The sequence below is a fragment of the Oryzias latipes genome, chromosome 24 (assembly GCF_002234675.1).
Source record: "Oryzias latipes chromosome 24, ASM223467v1".
NCBI classification, from domain to species: domain Eukaryota; kingdom Metazoa; phylum Chordata; class Actinopteri; order Beloniformes; family Adrianichthyidae; genus Oryzias; species Oryzias latipes.
Genome location: NC_019882.2, coordinates 13,680,342 through 13,699,965, shown reverse-complemented (window position 1 = coordinate 13,699,965; position 19,624 = coordinate 13,680,342). Strand labels below are relative to the sequence as shown.

At 41.6% G+C, this 19,624-nt stretch overlaps 2 protein-coding genes across 5 annotated transcripts in view; one reads left to right on the top strand and one right to left on the bottom strand.

The window, feature by feature from the left end:
* Positions 1 to 332: 332 nt before the first annotated feature.
* On the bottom strand, positions 333 to 13,206 carry hmbox1 (homeobox containing 1). Of its 4 annotated transcripts, none has more exons than XM_023953265.1 (10): positions 12,483 to 13,206; positions 10,021 to 10,766; positions 7,863 to 7,948; positions 7,409 to 7,519; positions 4,623 to 4,776; positions 4,373 to 4,455; positions 4,157 to 4,252; positions 3,732 to 3,826; positions 3,500 to 3,583; positions 333 to 2,614 (listed from the first exon to the last, which is right to left on the bottom strand). In XM_023953265.1, the coding sequence occupies exons 2-10, from the start codon at positions 10,698 to 10,700 to the stop codon at positions 2,471 to 2,473; spliced, it is 1,533 nt and encodes a 510-aa protein (XP_023809033.1). In that variant the 5' UTR covers positions 10,701 to 10,766; positions 12,483 to 13,206; the 3' UTR covers positions 333 to 2,470. The 4 variants fall into 4 exon arrangements, with proteins under 4 accessions (XP_023809033.1, XP_023809036.1, XP_023809034.1 ...); XM_023953268.1 differs by having other exon boundaries at positions 3,732 to 3,823; XM_023953266.1 differs by having other exon boundaries at positions 10,021 to 10,704.
* A 737-nt stretch (positions 13,207 to 13,943) lies between these two features.
* Positions 13,944 to 19,624, top strand: part of disp1 (dispatched RND transporter family member 1) — a 63,166-nt gene continuing 57,485 nt past the window's right edge. Inside the window, exon 1 of the mRNA XM_011491773.3 lies at positions 13,944 to 14,517. The gene's annotated coding sequence lies outside the window, so the exon portion shown is untranslated. The remainder of the gene's footprint in view (positions 14,518 to 19,624) is intronic.

The following is a 19,624-nucleotide window of genomic DNA, read 5'->3' as shown; positions in this document are numbered from 1 at the left end:
GAGATGGATGCAACAGCATTCAGTCCTGCCTTTCAGGGCTACGACGATGAGGAGGATGGCGTGTCACTGAAGGATATGTGGACACCCCCCTTTAGGGGGAGCTCTCCCACTGGAACGGCAAACTCAAAATTAAAAAAGTACCTTCGAGTTGGTAGCAATTAAACGGCTTAGTCCAACAAAAATAAAACCTTAAAGGAAGGTTTTGATTTGTGTTTCTCATTCCTGGTCCTTGCTCCAACATCTGCTCCTCAGAGACCCCACAGGGGAAACCTGAGGTCTAGGATTAGGAGCACGGCCTTCTTTAAATGTTCATACACCTATTTTGTTTTTTATGCCGTTTCAGTGGAAGGCTCCGGGAGAAATGGTTCCATTTCAAGCTTTTTAAGCAGTGACACTTACATTTTCATAAGGTGCATCATCATTCTCCTTTGATAGAACAGCAGACTTCCTCAGTAAGGGACTGTTGCCTCAGTCAAATTAGGGATGGCGTGACAAACAAAACAATAAAGCACGTCTTATTTTAAAAAGGTCATTCCTTTTTGTACATTATCATTAAAAAATTAGCATAAATACTTTTTTTTTTTTTTTTTACATTAAACCTATTCCTTGTTTTAACCAGTTCTGAGTCATATTGCAGCTTCTCACACATACTGAAGCAATACAGTTAAATCTAGGTGCACTGAACCAGAGTCCATGGTCTGGAAGGTCAACCTCTGAGGGCTGCTGCAGGAAGTTGGCTGCATTGACATGCACAATTCACTTCCTCTGGATCTCCAAAACTGTGTCTATAAAGACCCACTCCAATGGAAATAGGGTTTTTAGCATGTGCCATTTTTCTACTGATGGAGGACATGTGTAAAGGAACTTACAATTAACAATTTCTGATTTTGGCTAAAATGACAATCATAATAAAAAGACCTCTTGGAACGCTTTTAAAAGATGATAGGAGTGGGTCTTTAAGAGGCCGGTAGGATCAAGTCATATCATTTTGTGTCTTGAAGCCTAAAACAGATCTTTAGTTTGTCTTGTCTATGATTTCAAATCGGTTCCAGAGTGGTATGTGCTCCGAATAGTTTTGTTTTCTGATATCTATCAAAAGTACACAGGAAGGAGGTCATATATTTGAATTGTGACAAAAAGCAGACTGGTTTTAGAGATACTTTTGAGGCAAAAACATATTTAGTCACCTTTAAGGCTATAATTGAGAACATGAAACGTTACAGGAATATTTTCTAACTCTTACTGTGTGGATTTACTCTTCAAATCCATTTAATTTCCTTAAAAACAGCCCATAAATGAAGCCACTTTAGAAGAGGCGGCATCACAGAAGTGGTAAATAGCTTTGAATGATTTTCTGTCATTACATGCTGATCCCTCCCTTCACTGACAGGCCCGCTGTAGTTTCAAACACAGTGTCTCCAGAGGCTTCTGAGCACGAGGAACCGCCGCTTTGGATTCAACTGAACGCCATGCACTCTCAGCATCTTTTCCTTTGGCATGGAGGACATTTAAAATAGCTTAGAAAGTCTGTTTTCTTTTGCTGCATTGACCCAAAACCGATCCCCGTGGACTCCGGTTAATACAAAAGGCCAAAAACCATCAGATTCAGTCCCGGTTTGGAGTAAAAATGAGGAAGAGCTAAATCTGCTGTTGGAAACAAACCTCTATTAAGTGCGTTTTTGCTAAACCGTGCAAGAAAAAGCAAAGGAATAGCTGTTTTTACTGCAACAAAGGAATAAATCTGTGATGCTAAGGCCATCTCTCTTCAGGTGAGTTTTGGAAGGAGGTCAATAGTTGAGTTTGAATCCGAAAAAAAAGCAGCTTGACAACAACGACAGCAAAAAATCCTCAGTCTGATTCATCCAAAGGAATGGAAACCAAAGAGAATAACTGGACAGTTCTGGTGGAGAGAGAATCTTCCAGCTTGAGGATGACACTCCCCACCCGTCGTTCCCGAGATGAAGGCTGGAGGGCGCTCTTCTGAGGAATTGCACAACGAAGAGGTGTTTTTTAAAAGATAGGCGGCTCCCAGGTGAGTGACTGAAACCCGTCTGTAACTATTTACATGTCATTTAGCTGAGGTCGAGGTGAGAGACTGAGGTTCGGCTCAGACCATCAGTCTGAAGGAGGAAGGGAAGAGAAGAGGTATCCTTTGAGGAGAGGCGCTCCCAAACAAGAGCCACTGTTTGGTGGAACAAGGGGAAGGTTTTTACAGAGGAGATCAGAGTCTGGAGGAGTCCACCAGCTGGGTCAATATATCGAGTAAAATGGGGGGGTGAGGTGTAATTACTGTTTACATGGACGCTGGAAGAAGCAAAAGTCAGCAGCAGCTGGCAGGAGAGGGAACAGAATTTCAAGGTTTACTAAGTAACAATACTTTCATCCCCCCCAAGCAATTTGACCATCTTCTATAATCCTGGTCTGCCCCCCCCCCCCCCCCCCCCCCCCCCCCGCATTCATCTGCCCCGCTTTACTCGTCCTCCAGGGACTCCGTCTTGATGTCGTTAGGGACCCCTCCGGTTCTGGACAGCGCCAGGATGGTGTGATTAACCGCGGCCATCTCCACCGCCAGAGAGATGGGGTCCTGATGCTCGCTGTGTGCGGCGCTGTCGTCCTGCCACAGATGGGGGTGGAGATTGGATGAGGTGAAAAGGGATCAGCTGCACTGATTGGTTAACTTTTAAGCTTTTTTGAAGCCACAAAGAGACATGCATCAATATATTATTAAATTATTCAAAACGGTTTATATATAGATATATATTTATATATAGATTTATTCAAAAAGATATAATTGAATAATATATTGATGCATATGTCTTTAAGTAGCAGAGTGGAACCGAGCAGGTCTGGAAAAGCAAGTTCAGATCAACTAAACAAGAGGCTGGACAGACTTTTACTTTTTACTCAGCAATCTTAAAAAAAAAAAAAATTACAGCCATTTGGCTCACTTTTCAGACTCAAATGTCTTTTTTTTTTTAAAAACAAAAAGTAATAAATATGTTTGTGTCACTTCAAGAATCCCACTATCCCGAGGTAGAAAAAGCAACAACAAAAACATTCCATTGTTTCTATAGACCCACTCTGAAAATGTTCTTGTGGCATTTTTCTGACGATGGAAGACATGTTTAAAGAAAATGATTTATTAAAATCGTTGTGAATCAGGAGCAGATGAAAAAAAATGCAGCTTTAAAAAAGAAAAAAGTGCATCTGTAGAAAATACGCTGAGCGCGCGCCTCAAGCTCCCTGCTCCGAACTCTCAGTAACAGGAAGGGGAAGAGGGGGCGGGGTTGCTCTGCGCCAACAGTCCCAGTCAGAACTCTGAGACAAATCTGAACTCCTGCCGTTCTGAAGAAACTATGTCATGGACTTAAAGTGGGACTTTAAGCACAATGAAACACAAAATATATTCTTGTGAAAGCCAGTTGCACTCCATCTATCCATGAGATGGATTTCTTTTTTTGTAGTTTGGAGGGGGGGAAAAACAAACTGGACGAGTCACCTGTGTTGGCGAGGTGGGCTCCAGTCGATAAAGGCTGAAAGGTCGGCTCAGAGGTCTCTTGTCGAAATATGGCAGGTCACAGGCCTGGAAGGGGGCAGCAAACAGGTTGAAGTGAGCTTTAAATGTTCACTCAGTGATTTTAAGAAAATAAAAGTCAAAAACCACTAAAAGACAGTTCTGACTGGTTCCTTTTCAGTCCATGTCATGACAGCTGTGTGACTAAGTCGACTACCTGCTCGGAGAAGTCGTTCCCATCGATGTCGTCGCTGTTTGAGTGCCCCCCAGGACTCTGGACATCAATGCCATGACTCTCCAGGATTGTGGCTTCTTGGAGAAAAATGACAAATTATTAGATTGTATTCTAGCAATAATAAGACAAACATGGCAGCTGCAAGAAATGCAAGAACAGGGAGCTCTGAACTGCAGACTGGAAAAAGATCGGAATGCCTTATGGCTATTTATGACAGAAACTTTGCTGTAATTTTACTCTGCATTTACTTAATCCTTTAAACCCAAAATTAATTTCAAGCAATAAAAAAAAAAAATCACGCATGTCTTTGCTTTCAAGCGGATGTTAAACTAACGTTTGAAGCCAAAGAGGTTTGATGCAGATTTGCATCTATAGATGAAATAATGGACAAAGTAAAGCCACATTACCAATGTTTGCCCGCCTCTTGATCTCTTTGCGGCGATTGGCGAACCAGTTGTAAACCTTTAGGGAGGTGACCCGCTCCAGATCAGACAGCTTCTTCCCTGCAGGCACAGAAATATGTCATAACTCCAGGTTTTCTGTTCACCTTTAGAAAGGGGAAAAAACAAGACAAAAGTGTTACTGGCTGAGATCATAGAGGTGCTTTCTTTAGTCTCTCTCACCTGGTTTCTGAATAACAGCATTGCAGGCATTTGCTATCTCCTCCCTTTTGGCCTCATCTGGGTATTGGTTGTCATTGAAATAGCTATAAATAGCAGAAAAATAAACATGAAATGAATAAAAGTCTACAAAGTTCCTGCTTTGTTGTGAACCCTTTACACGAGTTCCAACATTTAAAGTTTAGTCTTTGTGGTTAAAAAAGCAAAACAAAGAAGTTGTAAAAGGTATTTTTTAAAGGCCCTGTTGTCTCACCTCTCCATCACAGCCAGACACTCTTTCCTCCAAGTGAAGCGGCTTCCTCGACGTAGCCGGAAGGTTCCGGGTGTGGTGGTGAGGGGCGGAGGAGTTTGCCTCCACTCCATCTCTTCCAGGGGTAGAGGAGCTGGCCGCATGTTCAGAGTGGCTCCTGGAGAACGGCGTTTTTAGAGCCAGAGTTCAGAGGAGAGTTGATCCATCTGCACGCCTGTTTGTGCTCAGATGTAGTAACTTACAGGAAATACTGAAAGTATGGAGAGGAACTCAATGCCTCATGTTTTTTTTTTTTTTATAAAGGAACTGAGCACAGCAAAATAACGGCCACAAAAGCCGTTTAGATGAACGTGACGGCGCACACCTGTTCCAGCTAATCTCACAACATGCTCTAATTATAAACTGAACAATGCTGACAAAGATGTGCCTTTCTCTTCTGAAGTCATGACCGCAGCAGAAACAAAAACCCCGGCAAAGGTTGGCACTGCATTTCATCAACTCCCCCATAAAGCAGCACAGATGGAAAGGAGAAAAAAGGAAAAAGACGCCGCCCGAGGAGCAAATACTGGATCCTAATGAGGTTTAAGTGGGCCAGGCTAGAACCGCATGAGGGCAGCAGGAGGAGGTTTTGGGCTGAATGGATGGTGGGTTGTAGGTTATCAAATAAATAACATAGTTCCACTGACTTTAAGATGGACTCTCAGACAGGAATGAGCCTGTGTTAAAGAGTGTAAGTTAAGAGGATTAAACTCAGATGAGGCAGGTGTTCAAACCTAAAATGTAGCAATCTCTACTAAAGTTGAACAGAAGAAAATGTGGACCCCTGCATCTTACTTTAATACTGGACATGACATTCAAACTACATTATAATAAACTGTTCCATCAAATGAGCATTTTTTTGACAAAAAATTAGTATTTTATGCACAAATTAATAGGAATTACATATACTAAAATATGCCCACACAATGTTAATTTGAGGGAACACATTTTGTTTTTCTCTGTCATGTCATACAGTAGCGAGCTCATCTATCATGACACTAACGCTTTTATTTGTAAAAATTTCAGTTACCTTACAAGATGACACATAATTGTGATTAAAAAATCTTTGGAAAATTGCATACAGTTTAGTTGACTTTTGTCTGGTTTTCTTAGAACTTGATTTTACATTTTTTTGACTTTGTTTTTGGATTTAAACATTTTTATTTTGTCTCTTCATGTTTGATCTTTGATATAAAACTTGAAAACTCTTTGATCCTAATTTTTGAAGTTAAAATGAATAACAAAAGCAACTACCGGTGCTTGGAATAGAGTTTTTTTGGACATTTTCGGGTTCACTTTGGAATTATTGTGTAATATAACATAAAATATTCATTAAAGAAAAAGAAGTTTTTGTAGTAGTAGTTCAGCCCCGAACTACTAAAACCATCTGTTAAATGTATATTTTCTTTATTATTTAAACTTCTGTTTTTAGGACGGTTTTCATGTTCTGTTTTTCTTACACAATTAAAGTTGTTTGTGTTGGGATCTTTCTGTGTGCCATTTCAGAAAAGTGATCACTTCAGGAGGAAAGAAAGAAGTGTCTGGAATGTGAGATGATTTGATCATGAAAGACAGAACTTCCTGTGATTACAGCAGAAATTATTGACATCTACCTTGTGACGTATAGATAATTCACTCACCATGTAACTAAGGAGACCTAAATAAAAGTGCGAGGTTGGAACAGACACCCTTAGGAAGAGCGGCGTGGAGCAGAAGGGTTGTCTGTTTCCAGCTCTCCTCGCGAGAAATCGTACCTGACTCTTGGTGTCTGTTTCCTTTCTTAACACTGTCTTGTGTTTGCAGGAATAACCTTGACACAAACCAAACTGAACATCTGTCCTCCTTTGCTAAGCAGCTGCAATGCTTTCAACAAATCTGTGCTAAGAAATGTTTGAGCTGCTCCGTCTGCCTGAACATGATGCAGCTTGCTTGTTGCAGAAATCCTCATGACTAAGTGGAGCTGTAGCTCTTTACACACGTTTCCTCTGATGACGGGGTTATGAAGGCCGCCACAGCAGGAAAACTAAATCCTCTCTGGTTCAACGATTGCACAAACGCTGTTCGCTTCACACAGCAACAATAAACAAACGGAAACCTGGAAAGGGTTACGGTTCATTCCAAACAAGTCATTCTTAGTGCAGTTTTCAGCTGTTTCTTTTGACAAATGTTGAAGGAAAAGCCTCACTTAGATTAATAACTGTCACAATAGAAAGTGGGAATGGGGTCACGGGGGTCAAAGCTGTTGGAGGATAAAGCCACACCCATACATCACTGAGAGAAGCTAGATATGGGGAAAAATGGCTAATAGTCATAAGGGGCACTAATAATAAGCAAAATATTCACAACTAAAGCTCTGAGCACAAACGAAATGTTTACAATCTTTGGCTTCAAGATTCCATTCAGTCATTCATTCAAGTTTTTATTAAATTACCAACATGAAAGCAACAGCTTTTATTTCTAATGTCTGGATAGAGCATTGAGTGAGGTAACATTAAAAAAAAGGATTCTGATATCTGTAAATGCTCTGGCATCTCAATTATTTAATTTGCACCCAGTAGAGATAAATGGCGAGCATTCCATTGAGGGAAAACAAAGTATTTACAATCAGTTTTCTCACATCGTCGTGTCTATTTGTCACAGCAGTCAGTGTCAGACTCAAAGGGGACATAAACCAGCAAAAAGCTCTCAAGTCCTCCTTTCCTACATCTCTGGATCTGGACAATATGAAGGACAAAGGACGGAGCACGTACCTGGAGTGGTTTTCTCCAGCGTGTACCAGCGGTAAAAGGCCCGCTTCTTCTGCTCGCTGAGGTCCGACCCGTGCTGCAGCAGCCAGTGAGAGATCCTGCTCTGGCTGATGCCTGGAAAGCAGCCAGACGCTGGATTACAGCAGGCCTCCATCCAACACAAAGCGCAATTGCAAAACACCCAGAGAAAACTCAAGAGACTGCAGAGTTCACCCCTCTTCAATCACAGACGCTCCTTCACTCTGCTCGCATCTGAACACATGCAATATTTATGTTGAGAAATGTACAAAACCTTAGAGCACAACTATGATCTTTTGCAATAAGACAAACCAGAATATCACTTTGTTTGATGTATTGGCACATTCACATCCAGAAAAAAACCCAAATGATTATCAGAAGATAGCCTCCTCCTCTGATAATCTAACCTCTCACAGGGTTGAATTTATGGGTTACGAACCGGTCACTTGTGCCACCACAGCCTGGGAAATCCTCCTGTTGCCCAGGAAAGCTTTGATCTCCTCCTTTACCAAACTGCTTTCCCGTCTGCAAACACAAAGAAACAAAGGATGAACATGGATCTAGTCGTCTGCAAGTGGATGCACCAGAATGGAGCGGAGCAGCGAGCTAAAAGCCAGTGCAGCGTATTTTCCAGATCACAAAAACAATCTTTTTTCAACTGCATTTTTTTCATCTGCTCCTGATTCACATCAATTTCATTAAAGAAATACTCCGAAATGTAATGTTGAGCTGGATTTTCTTAATATATATCCTACATTATGATAAAATAGCAACAAGAACATGTTAAAAACAGATTTTTATTGGAGTGGGTCTTTCAGAAGGATCAGTCTGTGGGTTTTTGGACAGTGCAGCTGCTTGATGTGTAGACGGACACACAACTTTGGGTTTAAGTTGAGAGGAAGTTAACATCTTGCTGGTTCTGTTTCAGTGTCTATCCTTATGTTGTTCTTTGTAACCTGCTCATCCCTGACCTCTCATTGTTCTCCTGCATGTCTCCAGCTTCTTTATAAAAATTCCAGTGTTTCCCTCCCTGTATGCTTTCTTCAGATCACAGCTTTTTGTTTGTTGTGCTGCACAATAACTGACTTGCAGCCTTTTGTGTAAAGCTATGAAAATGTATTATTCCTTTGCTGCTGCAGTTTGACAGCATTGCTCCTTTTTTTTTTTTGCTCTTTTTCCGCCGCTCTCATATAATCAGTGCCGCATTTCACACAGACACAAAGGCGGCGGCTCAATAAGCCGAGGCCCAATCCAAATGATCTATATTTTCAAAAATTTATTTAAGGGGCCCGCTTTCACAATTTCAGTCCTCGGCAGGGGAAAAGAAGAAAACATGCACAGACTTGCAGGAATGTAATATGTGTGGTACAATGTGTACCCACCCTGCTTTCTGGCATAAAGCCCAATCCTCTCCCTTATACATTTACACAGGCTCACATACAACAAGCTTATGAGTCTCTTGGCCCAATTCCTCCCAAGACACAGAGTGCTTTTCCTCTTTGGTGCTTATCCAGAACCGAATGAAGATGTGAGATCTTTTTTTTTCCCCCCACAGAAATGCGGGACGTTTGAACAGTCAAACCCTTCAAACTGTGAGCCGCTCTGGTGGCATATTTATGAAATTAAAATGCGTCACCACTCTTGACATCCAGCATCAATATCCTCTACATCAGCCTCTTGCAGCGCAGCTAAAATTAGAACTTGAAAACGCTACTTGTATTGACACCAGAGAATCGATGTAGCACAAGCGGCTGTACAAGACAGAAGAGCTGGCTGCAGAGGAGCAGGGAGGAGACAAGGGGTGCTCTCTGGACGGCAACTTCAGGAGAAAAACCCTGAGCCCAGGAGGAAACGGGAAGAAAACTTTAAAGCAGGGAACCGCTGGAGAGCTTATATGCCCACCTCCCCCCACCCCCCCCCCCCACCCCCCAGTGCATCTCCCTGCTCGGCTGGACTTCTAAACACGGCTTAACTTTTTTAAGCTGTCCAAAGATGATGTGCATTGGAAAGCAGGGGCAGGGGGAAATGAGCAGGGGCACAGTTACTACAGCACTGGGGATAATACATGAGCTCCATATGCCTGCTCTTACAAAAGACCTTCACTCCGGGCTGCTGGGAGGCAGATCCAGCAGCAGTTGGAAGAGATAGCTAATGTGTGAAGTGCTTCAAAACAAGCAGGAAATGGCAACCCGTGATAAACCATGAGCAGTGAACCTGTCAGGGTAAAAGAGCCTAACTCACTACCAAGCATGTCAAATGTAATTTTGTGTTTTGTTAAAGACAAAAGTGCTTTCCCTGTGTCATTTAAAACCTCCTAGATTCAGTTTTCAACTATTCCATCAATGTTGTTTAGTGTCCACAATTCGAAGTAAACAAAGCTAAAAATGTTTGTATTTTTAAATGCTATAGATTTCACCTTTAGAGCTAAAAAAACCTGCTTCTGTGGTAAAATCTATTTTTTTTCTTCTAAACAAACAAATATGAATGTAGAAAAGTTGTACTCAATTGGAGCTATACCTGCTTTCAACTGGGTCAAAGCTTTATGAACTCAATCAGTGAGAACAAAAGCAGAAAAGTGGAGCTTCACTGGTTCTCACCTCATCAGCTCCTCCACCTTATCGTCGATGTCCATGTCGTCCTCCGAGCCTTCAAACCCGAACGCTCGCGTCGCCGCTGCACTGTTCACAGGATACCGAGGGGGGGACAGCTTCCCATTGGGCGTAGCAGCAAGGCTGTCGCGGCCGTTCTGGGAAAGGGCCAACAGTGACATGGGCGATGGCAAGATTGCAGATGGCGGCGGTGGCCCCGGAGGTGGGGAGGTGTCGTAGCTGTTGCTAAGCGAGGGCGAGAGCCCACCGCCACTGTTAAACTGTGTCTGTGTGGCAGTGGAGATTTTGGATGTGGTGGAGGAAGAGGCGGCGGCGGCGGTGGGGTGTTCGCCGCCGCCGCTTTCGCCGCCGTCCTTGTTGTTGCCATTGCATGAAACAGAGGAGGTGGTGGTGGTTGCAGAGGCAGTGGTGTTATTGTTGAACGATGGGGTAGCAGTGTTGGAGGCAGAGTTGTTGGTGCAGTTGTTGGTCACGCCCACTCCATAGGAGGAGGAGGAAGAGGAAGAAGAGGTGCGGTGGCCGAACTTGTCGCCGTGCTCCCGGTCCAGCCGGTCCAAAGTGTCGAGCGCGTGCAGGATCTCCTGCTTGGTCATGCCGCTGCGCCGCAGCCGCTGCAGCAGATCTATCTGCTCGATTGTAAAGCGCGGCTCCTCGCAGAACTCAGACATCCTGCTGGATGAGAGAGAGGAAACAGGAAATGCGGGGAGGGGAGGGGGGGAGAGCAGGAAGAAATCCTGAGGAAAGTCAGAAAACAAATGAGTCAGGTGAAGGGATGGTGGAGTCACAGAGAAAATGAGAGGATTAAGTAGCAAAGAATGGTAGGAACCCAGCGGCAGATGAGGAGGAAAAAAAAGTGACGAACGAGGAGCAGAGAGGCAAAAGTGTGCAGTGGAAGAGAGTTTCCAATAGAAAATACATAAGAAGACAACAAAGAGGGCGCAGATAAGAAAAGGATGACAAGAGAGCCCGAGACAAAAGTGTGAAAGAAAGAGGAAGGGAGGGGCCGAGAATAAAAATCAGCTATTTTTGGGAGCCAGCAGGCAACACGCGCAGAGTGCCAGAGTCACCTTGACAGCTGATGCTATCTTAACATTCCCACTGTCGTTCTTTAAGAGCTTCTGTATAATCCCTGCTCTGCACACCACCCACGCCGTGCGTTTTTCATAAGCAATTTGCTGTGCTCAAAATCAATGCCACTGGAATCAGACTGCGGCAGATTTTCCATTTTATGTGCCAGCCCAGCTTATGTTGATTTGATAAATGATTTTCAAAAAAAACAAAGGGGGGGGGGGGTACACAATCTGTGAGGAAACATGTTTAAAAATGGAAATATACATTTATTGCTTTTTTTTTTTTTACTAAACACGTGTAAAAGTGTAGAAAGGTCGAGGATTTGAAGGGTAACAAACACATCAGGAGTAAAGTCAGTTCAGGATAACACTGAATCTTGCTGCACAGGTGAATATTAACTAGTCTCCAGCTGTCATTTCAAAGTCATAAAGCAAGATGCAAATCATTACCAACTGCACTTAAGTCTGCAAAATGTGACACATCCCAGACAGATGAGTTCCTCAGGATTTAACCCATAGCTGTCTCACTTGTCCCTTTGGCAAGAACGAAATATATTTACATTTTTATTCAATGCAAGTGCATGCATCTCAAGAGTTCTGCACCACACTGGGAATGCACAATGTGCCCTGCAAGCAAAATTGAGCATCTCCAATCATTACCCAAAGGGATTAAAGTATAAACCAAGTAAAAAATTTGCTTTGGCATTAGCAGGTTTAACTGGTACAGTAAAGTGCATGAACATCAGCACAAGTGAATTAAACTAGAATTCACACCAGATTTCTGCTTGGGTGTCACAGCAGTCGAAAACAGGGTGAAATGATAATAAAAACTTAACTAATCCCGGTGCGAAAGAAGGAATGAACACAATTTATGCTTCCTATCTTTACCAAAAGTCTGGATGCAGACTCTTTTCTTCCCCGTCCAATAACAGTTGTCGGAGTGTTTGCGTCCATCATGTGTTCTTGTTTTTTGTCTACGGGACCCGCAGTGAAAGTCTGTCGCTGTTCCCCCCGCTGCAGGAAAGCTGCTGGCTGTGCCAGCTCTCACGCCCTTTGCCCAAAAGCTAACGTTAGCAAAGGTTTCTGTGGCACGCGGGCACAATCAGCGCTAGAACGTCAACACGGACCGGCACCCGACCCTCTGGCTCAAGAAGATTCCCATCGTTTTAGTGGTCCTGTTGCTCAATTTTCACTGACAACAGCCCGCTGTCATCTCTGAACTCGGTCGGGAACTTAACAATTTTACCGTGCAAAATTAGCCCAATAAGCTAGCCGTGTCAGTCTTACTAGCTGTAGTTAGCCGCCTTCGCTGGCTAGCGAGCGTTTGATATTAATAAACATCACTTTAATTGTTGTATACAGCTAAAGTACACGACTTACCTCTCTTCAAATCGTCCACGTAACCATTTAACTTCTAAACGGATGCAAAGGCCCGCGGAGACGTTTATTGCAGCCGAACAAATAGCGCAATTTGATGTCAGTGCCCTGCGCGACCCTTTTCCAAGGATTTCTAATCAGAGGCGAATTATTTGCCTCTCCGCTTTGTCTGTCTGACAACAGCCATATTGACAACTAACACCTCCGAGTGGTTCAGAGGGAATTGTAGTTTCACCCCCTCATAGGGCGCGACACACGCCGCTGCGTTCCCGGTGCAAAGAACTACAAATCCCTAAGAGAGCTGATCCGCAGCTGTCACAAAAAGGCGATGCAGGTTTTAATGTAGCCACAGCTGTTCCAGCTGTTCCACCCACGGTCAGTGAGTCTAAGAACCACCAGCTGCCGGACTTTAAAAAAAAAAAGACAAAACTATAAGAATGAATACATTTTGATGAAAACACACAAAGTGTGGAGTAAAAAAAGAAAAGAAAAGTTTCACAAAGAATTAGGAAAACAGGAAAAATTAAGTTTGTGATGTTAATCCGCAGCCGAAAAGGGATTATAACAGTGTTGTCAAAAAGGTAAAAAATAAACAAGTACAAAAGTTATCCTGCAGTCTTAAAATAAAAGCACAGTATTATTATTTTATGTAGTAATCATACATTTCCAGATTGTTGACTTTTTACCACATCTATGTTAATGTAAACTATGTAATCTGCTTATGGCTACATAAATAATGCTACAATTCTGAAAACCGGTATTCAGAAACTGCCTAGAATTTGTGAAAGCAAATAAAAACAAAACATGCTTTAATAACACACAACCCCCCCCCCCCCCCCCCCCCCCCCCGCTTTATAGGCCAACACATCTGTTTTGTTTGGTTTAAATGATACTTGTGCAAAAACTGATTTACATAAAACCATTTTGAAAGAGAAATTGGACATCATGAACTTATGAATCCAAATCCAAATCATTTAGTGTTTGGAAAGTATGCCTAGTCCGATATATAAAGAATTTTTCACTTCTCCAGCTACAGGCTGACTAATTATCAGGATTTATGTATATATATGTATATGATGTATATCTGTAAATGAAAACACAGTAAATCATAGCTTTATGTTGTTGAATTCTGCTCTGGAATTCAACACTATGCCAGGTCTGGTTCAGCATAGCTTCAACACATTCATTATTGCTGAGCAATAAAAAATGAGCTTTTTTTTTCTTCATCTTCTACCAGCTGCTCTTGTAAAAGGTTGCATAACATATTCACTATGACACCCCCCCCCCCTCCCCACAAATTGTATTCTTTTAGGAGATTTCAAAACAGATTTTTTTTCTGTTTTTACTTTAAAGACATTCAAGGATATAGAATTGGGGTTTGTATGTAATATCAATGCTTTTTTTTTAGTGTTATCAAGTAGTGCAGAATATATAGGAATCTGTGTTCACTTTGTTTCTGTTGTATAAACAGTCTGTTAAACTCATCTGCTTTGCTTTGTGAACAAATTGTCATTTAAAAAGAAATAACATCTGTAAGGGCACCGTAGGTGGTCCTGTACAATCTAAACAGGAAATCTGTTGTTCCTACATTTTTAGGGATATTAGGCCACTGACTGTGGTTGAAGGACAACAACAGTAGTTAATCTAATTTAGATTGCAATAGTTAGTCATCTAATTTTAAGTCTAATGATGTCATTTCTGGCATTAAAATAGTTTAGAGATATTTTTACTAAATCATGAGAATAGAATAGAATAGAATAGAATAGAATAGAATAGAATAGAGAATCATTTTAAGTGAAGACAGTCTCTTTGTAGTGTCCTTCGTAGGGTCCTTCATAGTTCCCCACAGTCTTCCTGTCGCTCCTGCTCTGGACAGGACCTCAGTGCGCAGCTGCTCACCCAACATGGTTTGATGCTTGGAGAGTGGATACATGAGCATCCGGCAGAAACTTCAGTACTACCGCAGGATCCGTTTTCTCCTCGCCTCTCTCTGTGGTTCTCTCAGCCCGCTTGGCCTTCCCCCGGAGCGCCTGCTCAGGTGAGCGTGCGGCTCGGCGGTAACAGAAACCGCTGTTCGCTCAGCTGTTTTGGTCAGCGAGGTTAGCTGGCTAGCAGCGACAGCCTGCTACACCGACTTAGCTTGAGCTGTTGGGGGCAAAAATGAGCGTCGTGGGTTTTTTTTTGTCGCTGAAAGTAAGCCTGCATTCTGGGCCCGGGACTCTCTGGACCTCCCACAGAACTTACTTAAAGTGGAGATGTTACAGTTTGATTTTTAAAGCGCTAGCTTGTGAACTGATGCCGGGGCCAGCTGTGATTTTGACCCGAGGCCGACGCAGCAGCAAGGTGGTCATGTTTGGCTCTGGTAGTAGTGGACAAAGTAAGTCGATCGAAACTTAGAAGAAAGTCTTTGAAAATGAAACATTTGCTCCCTAAACACATCAAGTCGAAGTAAAATCCACCAAAACGCTCAGACTTTGTGAGGTGGAAGGTTTGCGCCTGAGGGGGAGCGTCATATCTCTGAAACTCCAGCTGTGCTCTGGCTACATTCATTGTTTTGTTTTTCCTCAGCACATGGATTAGAGAATCTGATGAAGACAAAAAAATAATATTGTGGAAGTCTTTTTGAATCTGTTCATTAACATATATCAGTCAGATTTATCCTCTTCGTGATAGTAAAATCAATTTTCTGCTATTTTATTTCTCCATTGTTGACTTTTTTTAAACCAACAACACTATTCTTTGTTTAATTTTTTACCATTTGTATAAAATTGAACACATGCTTTGTTATTAACTTGCTCCCTAGCTCCATACAATTCCTACCTGTTGAGAGAAAGTTTAGATTTTGAAATTGTGTTTACCTATATTGTTTACTTCCTGTTTCCGGTGCTGGCCCGGCCTGGTTCACTTTTTACAGATGCGTGGGAATCATCTGTATGTTTTTATCTTTGTTTAGATTCTTGTGCGCGCCTCTATGTCATCCACCAGAGGGCGCTGCCACACTTTTTTTTGTCAGTCCAGTTGTCCACTGTATTCTGAGGATTTCCTGTTAGGCTTCCTGTTACGATTCACTGATTGTAAAGGACACTTAAAAAACAGCATCACTTTCCCCAACCTTTGTTTTCTGTATAAAGTATCCCAAGGTGTACTAAAAGTGTTTAATTATCTCCTCCCTCTGAACTTTTTCTTGCACAAAGCCACCTGGCAAGTTGCAAATGCATTTTTCTGCCAATATTAAACATAAACTATCTTATTATATCTGCCTTTATTATAAATCAAGCCAATTCAACTCAGTTGTAGTTTGAAACCAGCCAGTCAACCTGTAAACTGCTGTTTGGAAAGTTGCTGATATCTTGACATGGGCCAAAGCCTGTCTGAAATCTAAAAGCTTGCTGCAGTGACTGATCTCTTTTTATCTAACCTCCTCACCCCTGTCCAAATGTCTTTGAATCCCTCCATACGGAACAACTGGCCCGGACAGCTGTTCAGCAGCTGCTTACCATCTAAATTTGGCCTCTGCCTGCATCTGGGCAGGTTTTCCTCCACGTTGATGCCCCTTTGTAAACCACTTTAGGTCTGTCATGATGCTATCTTTGTATTGGCATTGGAGCAGAAGACACGCTACATCCAAAGTTGTTTTTTTTCTTCTTTTTTTTCTTGGAAGATCACAAACTACATCCTGTTAGTCTGTGAGTCCAGACTAAGTGGCATATACTGCATATTTCTTACCATATATGGACTTGCAAATTAAAGTCCCTCTCCGACCATCCTCTGAATCTGTTGTAGAAGCATTCCCAGTGGTCTTTAAAGTATGACCATTCTGTTTTTAGCCAATATTTCAAAAAACTGTCATTTTCTAGGATGTCGTTTCTGTAGAGCGGCAGTAGTTGGCATGGAGTAAGCCCAACCCCCATTTCCCATCATGCATCTGTTTACGTGTGCTCCCTCTAGCTTACTAGATACCAGCTCAGACAAGGAAAACAAAGACATACATGGATCTATTTGTCTAAAAGTGGATGCAGCAGAATGGAGGGGAGCAGGGAGCTTGTGGTCCATTGTACGTCACAAATACCACCTTTTTTAAACAGCATTTTCTCAGCTTCTCCAGATTCACAACAATTTGAATGAAAATAAAATTCTCAGAAATGCAATTTTGAGCTTCATTGTTTTATACATGTCCTCTGTAATCAGAAAAATGCCACAAGAACATGTTTAAAACACATTTTTTTTAATCTGAGTGGGTCTCTAAGGTTGCTTTGCTTGTAGAACTTAGATGAAGTTTGTTATGACTATCAGTTTCAACTTCTGATCAGTTTTCTTTTTGCCTTTGAAATTCACTTAGCATCAGTAAACATAACTACAAAAATGGAAACCTGGGATTTTATTTTTCTTTCTGCCATTTTATCCTGTAGATGAAAGCAGGGAGAGAGCGTGCATCACCAGAATCTCTACTTAAAAGCCATTCCCAGTTTTCTGTAGAAGAGATGTCCACATCCAATCCTAATGCTTTAGTATAGATTCAACTTTTTTCCTTGCTTTAAATTTCCTCAGACTGCATTTCACAGATTGAGCTATCAAGCCCCCCATTGACAGTGCCAGTGACCTTTAGCGGTGTTGCTGATGTGCAGTTGTTGGTTTTGTAATTCATCCTTGCTCACTCTTGTGCGTTTTCTTCCTCGGGGTGGCACAGGGGTTAATCGCGCAGGGAGCTGGGTGCCATCGGAAGGTATGACTGGACACTTGCTGTCCATAATTCAAACTGCAGCAGAGCTCTCTTTGATGTGGAGCTAAAGGATGGAGACACTGGTGGATCTGCGGACTGCTGTGGCACCAGCACGGCTAATCTCCGTCTGTCTCTGAGGAGACTAGCAGCTGCCGCGCAGCATGGATTTGTGGTTTGTCGTTGAGCGATTGGCTTAACGGGTCCAAGGGGGACGTCTGAGACTTTTCACTGTCAGAGATTACGACAGAGATTTATCCTCGGTTCATAATTATGCTTTTAGGAAGGATAAAACTCAGAACAAACAACAATTCAATTCAATTTTATTTGTATAGCCCAAACTCACAACAACAGTCGTCTCAACAACACATTTTAAGGATTCTGTCCTAGCCAGAAAACGTTGATTACAGTGTTTAAAGATGTAAATTTATATAAATAAACCATTTTTTTGTATGTTAAAAAGTAGAACTATATGCTTTAGACTTTGAATGTAAAGATATCCAAGTATGAAGCCCCCAAAATCATAGAAAGAAGTTTTAATAAACAAACCCATACTTTTTTTTGACTAGACTCAATTCTTTCCTTTTTATTAAGCTTGAATTCTTTTGTTGTTTTTTCAATCCAATAAATTAGTTCCTAAAGACATCTGGGCCTTCACTAACAAGCTTTAAACTGTGTTTATCCATTTGTTGCACTTTTATTGATATTTCGGTTTACTTGTGCACTAGGGCTGCACGATATGAAGAAAACTCGCGATATGCGATATCAGTGATTAATATTGCGATAACGATATAATTTGCGGTATATAAACAATTAGCAAAACAACCAAAAATATTATTCCCATTCCTTTACAACAGCTTAAAAATTATACTACAAATGACCCTTGTTGACGTAGGAGGCGAACATACAACATAATAGGGCGCCATCCGATTAGTTAACAACGTGAAGGGGTCCATCTGATTGGTCAAATGCAGAAAGGGATTCTTTCAATCCATTAAACACTTCAAGCTGCTATAAGATTGTTTGGCCACATCTAAGGTAACCATTTATTGCAAATTTGCTGTCTTTTGCGATATGCATATTGCACAGCTTGATATTGCGATAACGATAAATTTGCGGTATATTGTGCAGGCCTATTGTGCACTAATACATAATTTATTAATACATGGGTAAACACCCCAAAACAAATAATGGTTGTAATTGTGACACAAATTTAACAAATAATTTCTTTTATAAAAATAAAGAAAAAATGTACTTAACATTCAAATTAACAAAAAACATTTAGTTGATTTTTCAGACACTGAAATTCAGCGCGCACTGGTTTAAGAGAAGCTGGTTCGGACTGTCTGCCAGCTGAACCCAGTTGGGTTCTGACCTGTTCTTTGCATCTGATGCCTTCGTTCGGATCTCGCATGCAGGGAATATGTCCCAGGCAGCTCAGACTCATGAAACACTAAACATTTCTTCATACATGAACGGTACTTGAAACTTACATTTATCGTGGTTTTAGTCGTAGAAGTGGCAGTTAGTTGACTTGTGGTTGTCAGAACAGTTGCTCATTTCTTGTGCTAAAATACTAGATTCCTCCTATGTTTCATGAAGCTAAATCAGCATCAGTCTGTTACGGTAGTGAAGCGAGCATATGCTCCGTCTATTGTTATCTATTCCGTTATTATGATTTGCCTATGGAGATGAAATGTCCAGATAGGATAAACAAAAAGAAGATGGGACGTCAGGGCATACTTCCGCTGCAGTTCCACCCACAACTCAGAGGTGAATTTCTAATGAACTCCTGCTGCTCTGCAGAAACTATGTCCTAACATCACAGTTTTTTGGATCGTGGCTAAAAACGACATAATCATAATTAAAAGATCACTGTGATCGCTTTCAGAAAATAGCCCAAATGATGATTGAAGTGGGACTTTAACCATCTTTTTTAAAAACAAATTTTTAAAGTCTAATCTTTTACTTAAAAATCAAAAAACAGTGTGCCTTATTTATTAACTCCGGTCATGCTTACAGATCTGGAACTGACTTCGTGTGGTGCATGACACTCAAAAATCTGTTTTACTACGACTTTGGTAAACCAGGAAGCTGCACTGCTTGGCGGATTTCCGGAGCATTGTGGGTACTGTAGTCGAGGGTTTGGTGGTGGCAAACGTACTGTGCTTCAACATAATAAACTGAAAAAGTGAGTGCATTGTTTTATATTTTGTGTGTTACAACTGAACAATTTCGGTCGTTATTGCTGATAAAGTTTGACCTAACTGTGGTGTTGCTTTCTCTTCAAAGGCTGATTATTTCAAATAAAAGAGGCAAACATGAAGAACTTTCCATCAACCCCTCTGACCAAATATACCTCTCAACTGATCTAGGGACTCCAGGTAGTGTAGTCTTAGCACAATATTTGACTGTTTGTCTAATGCTC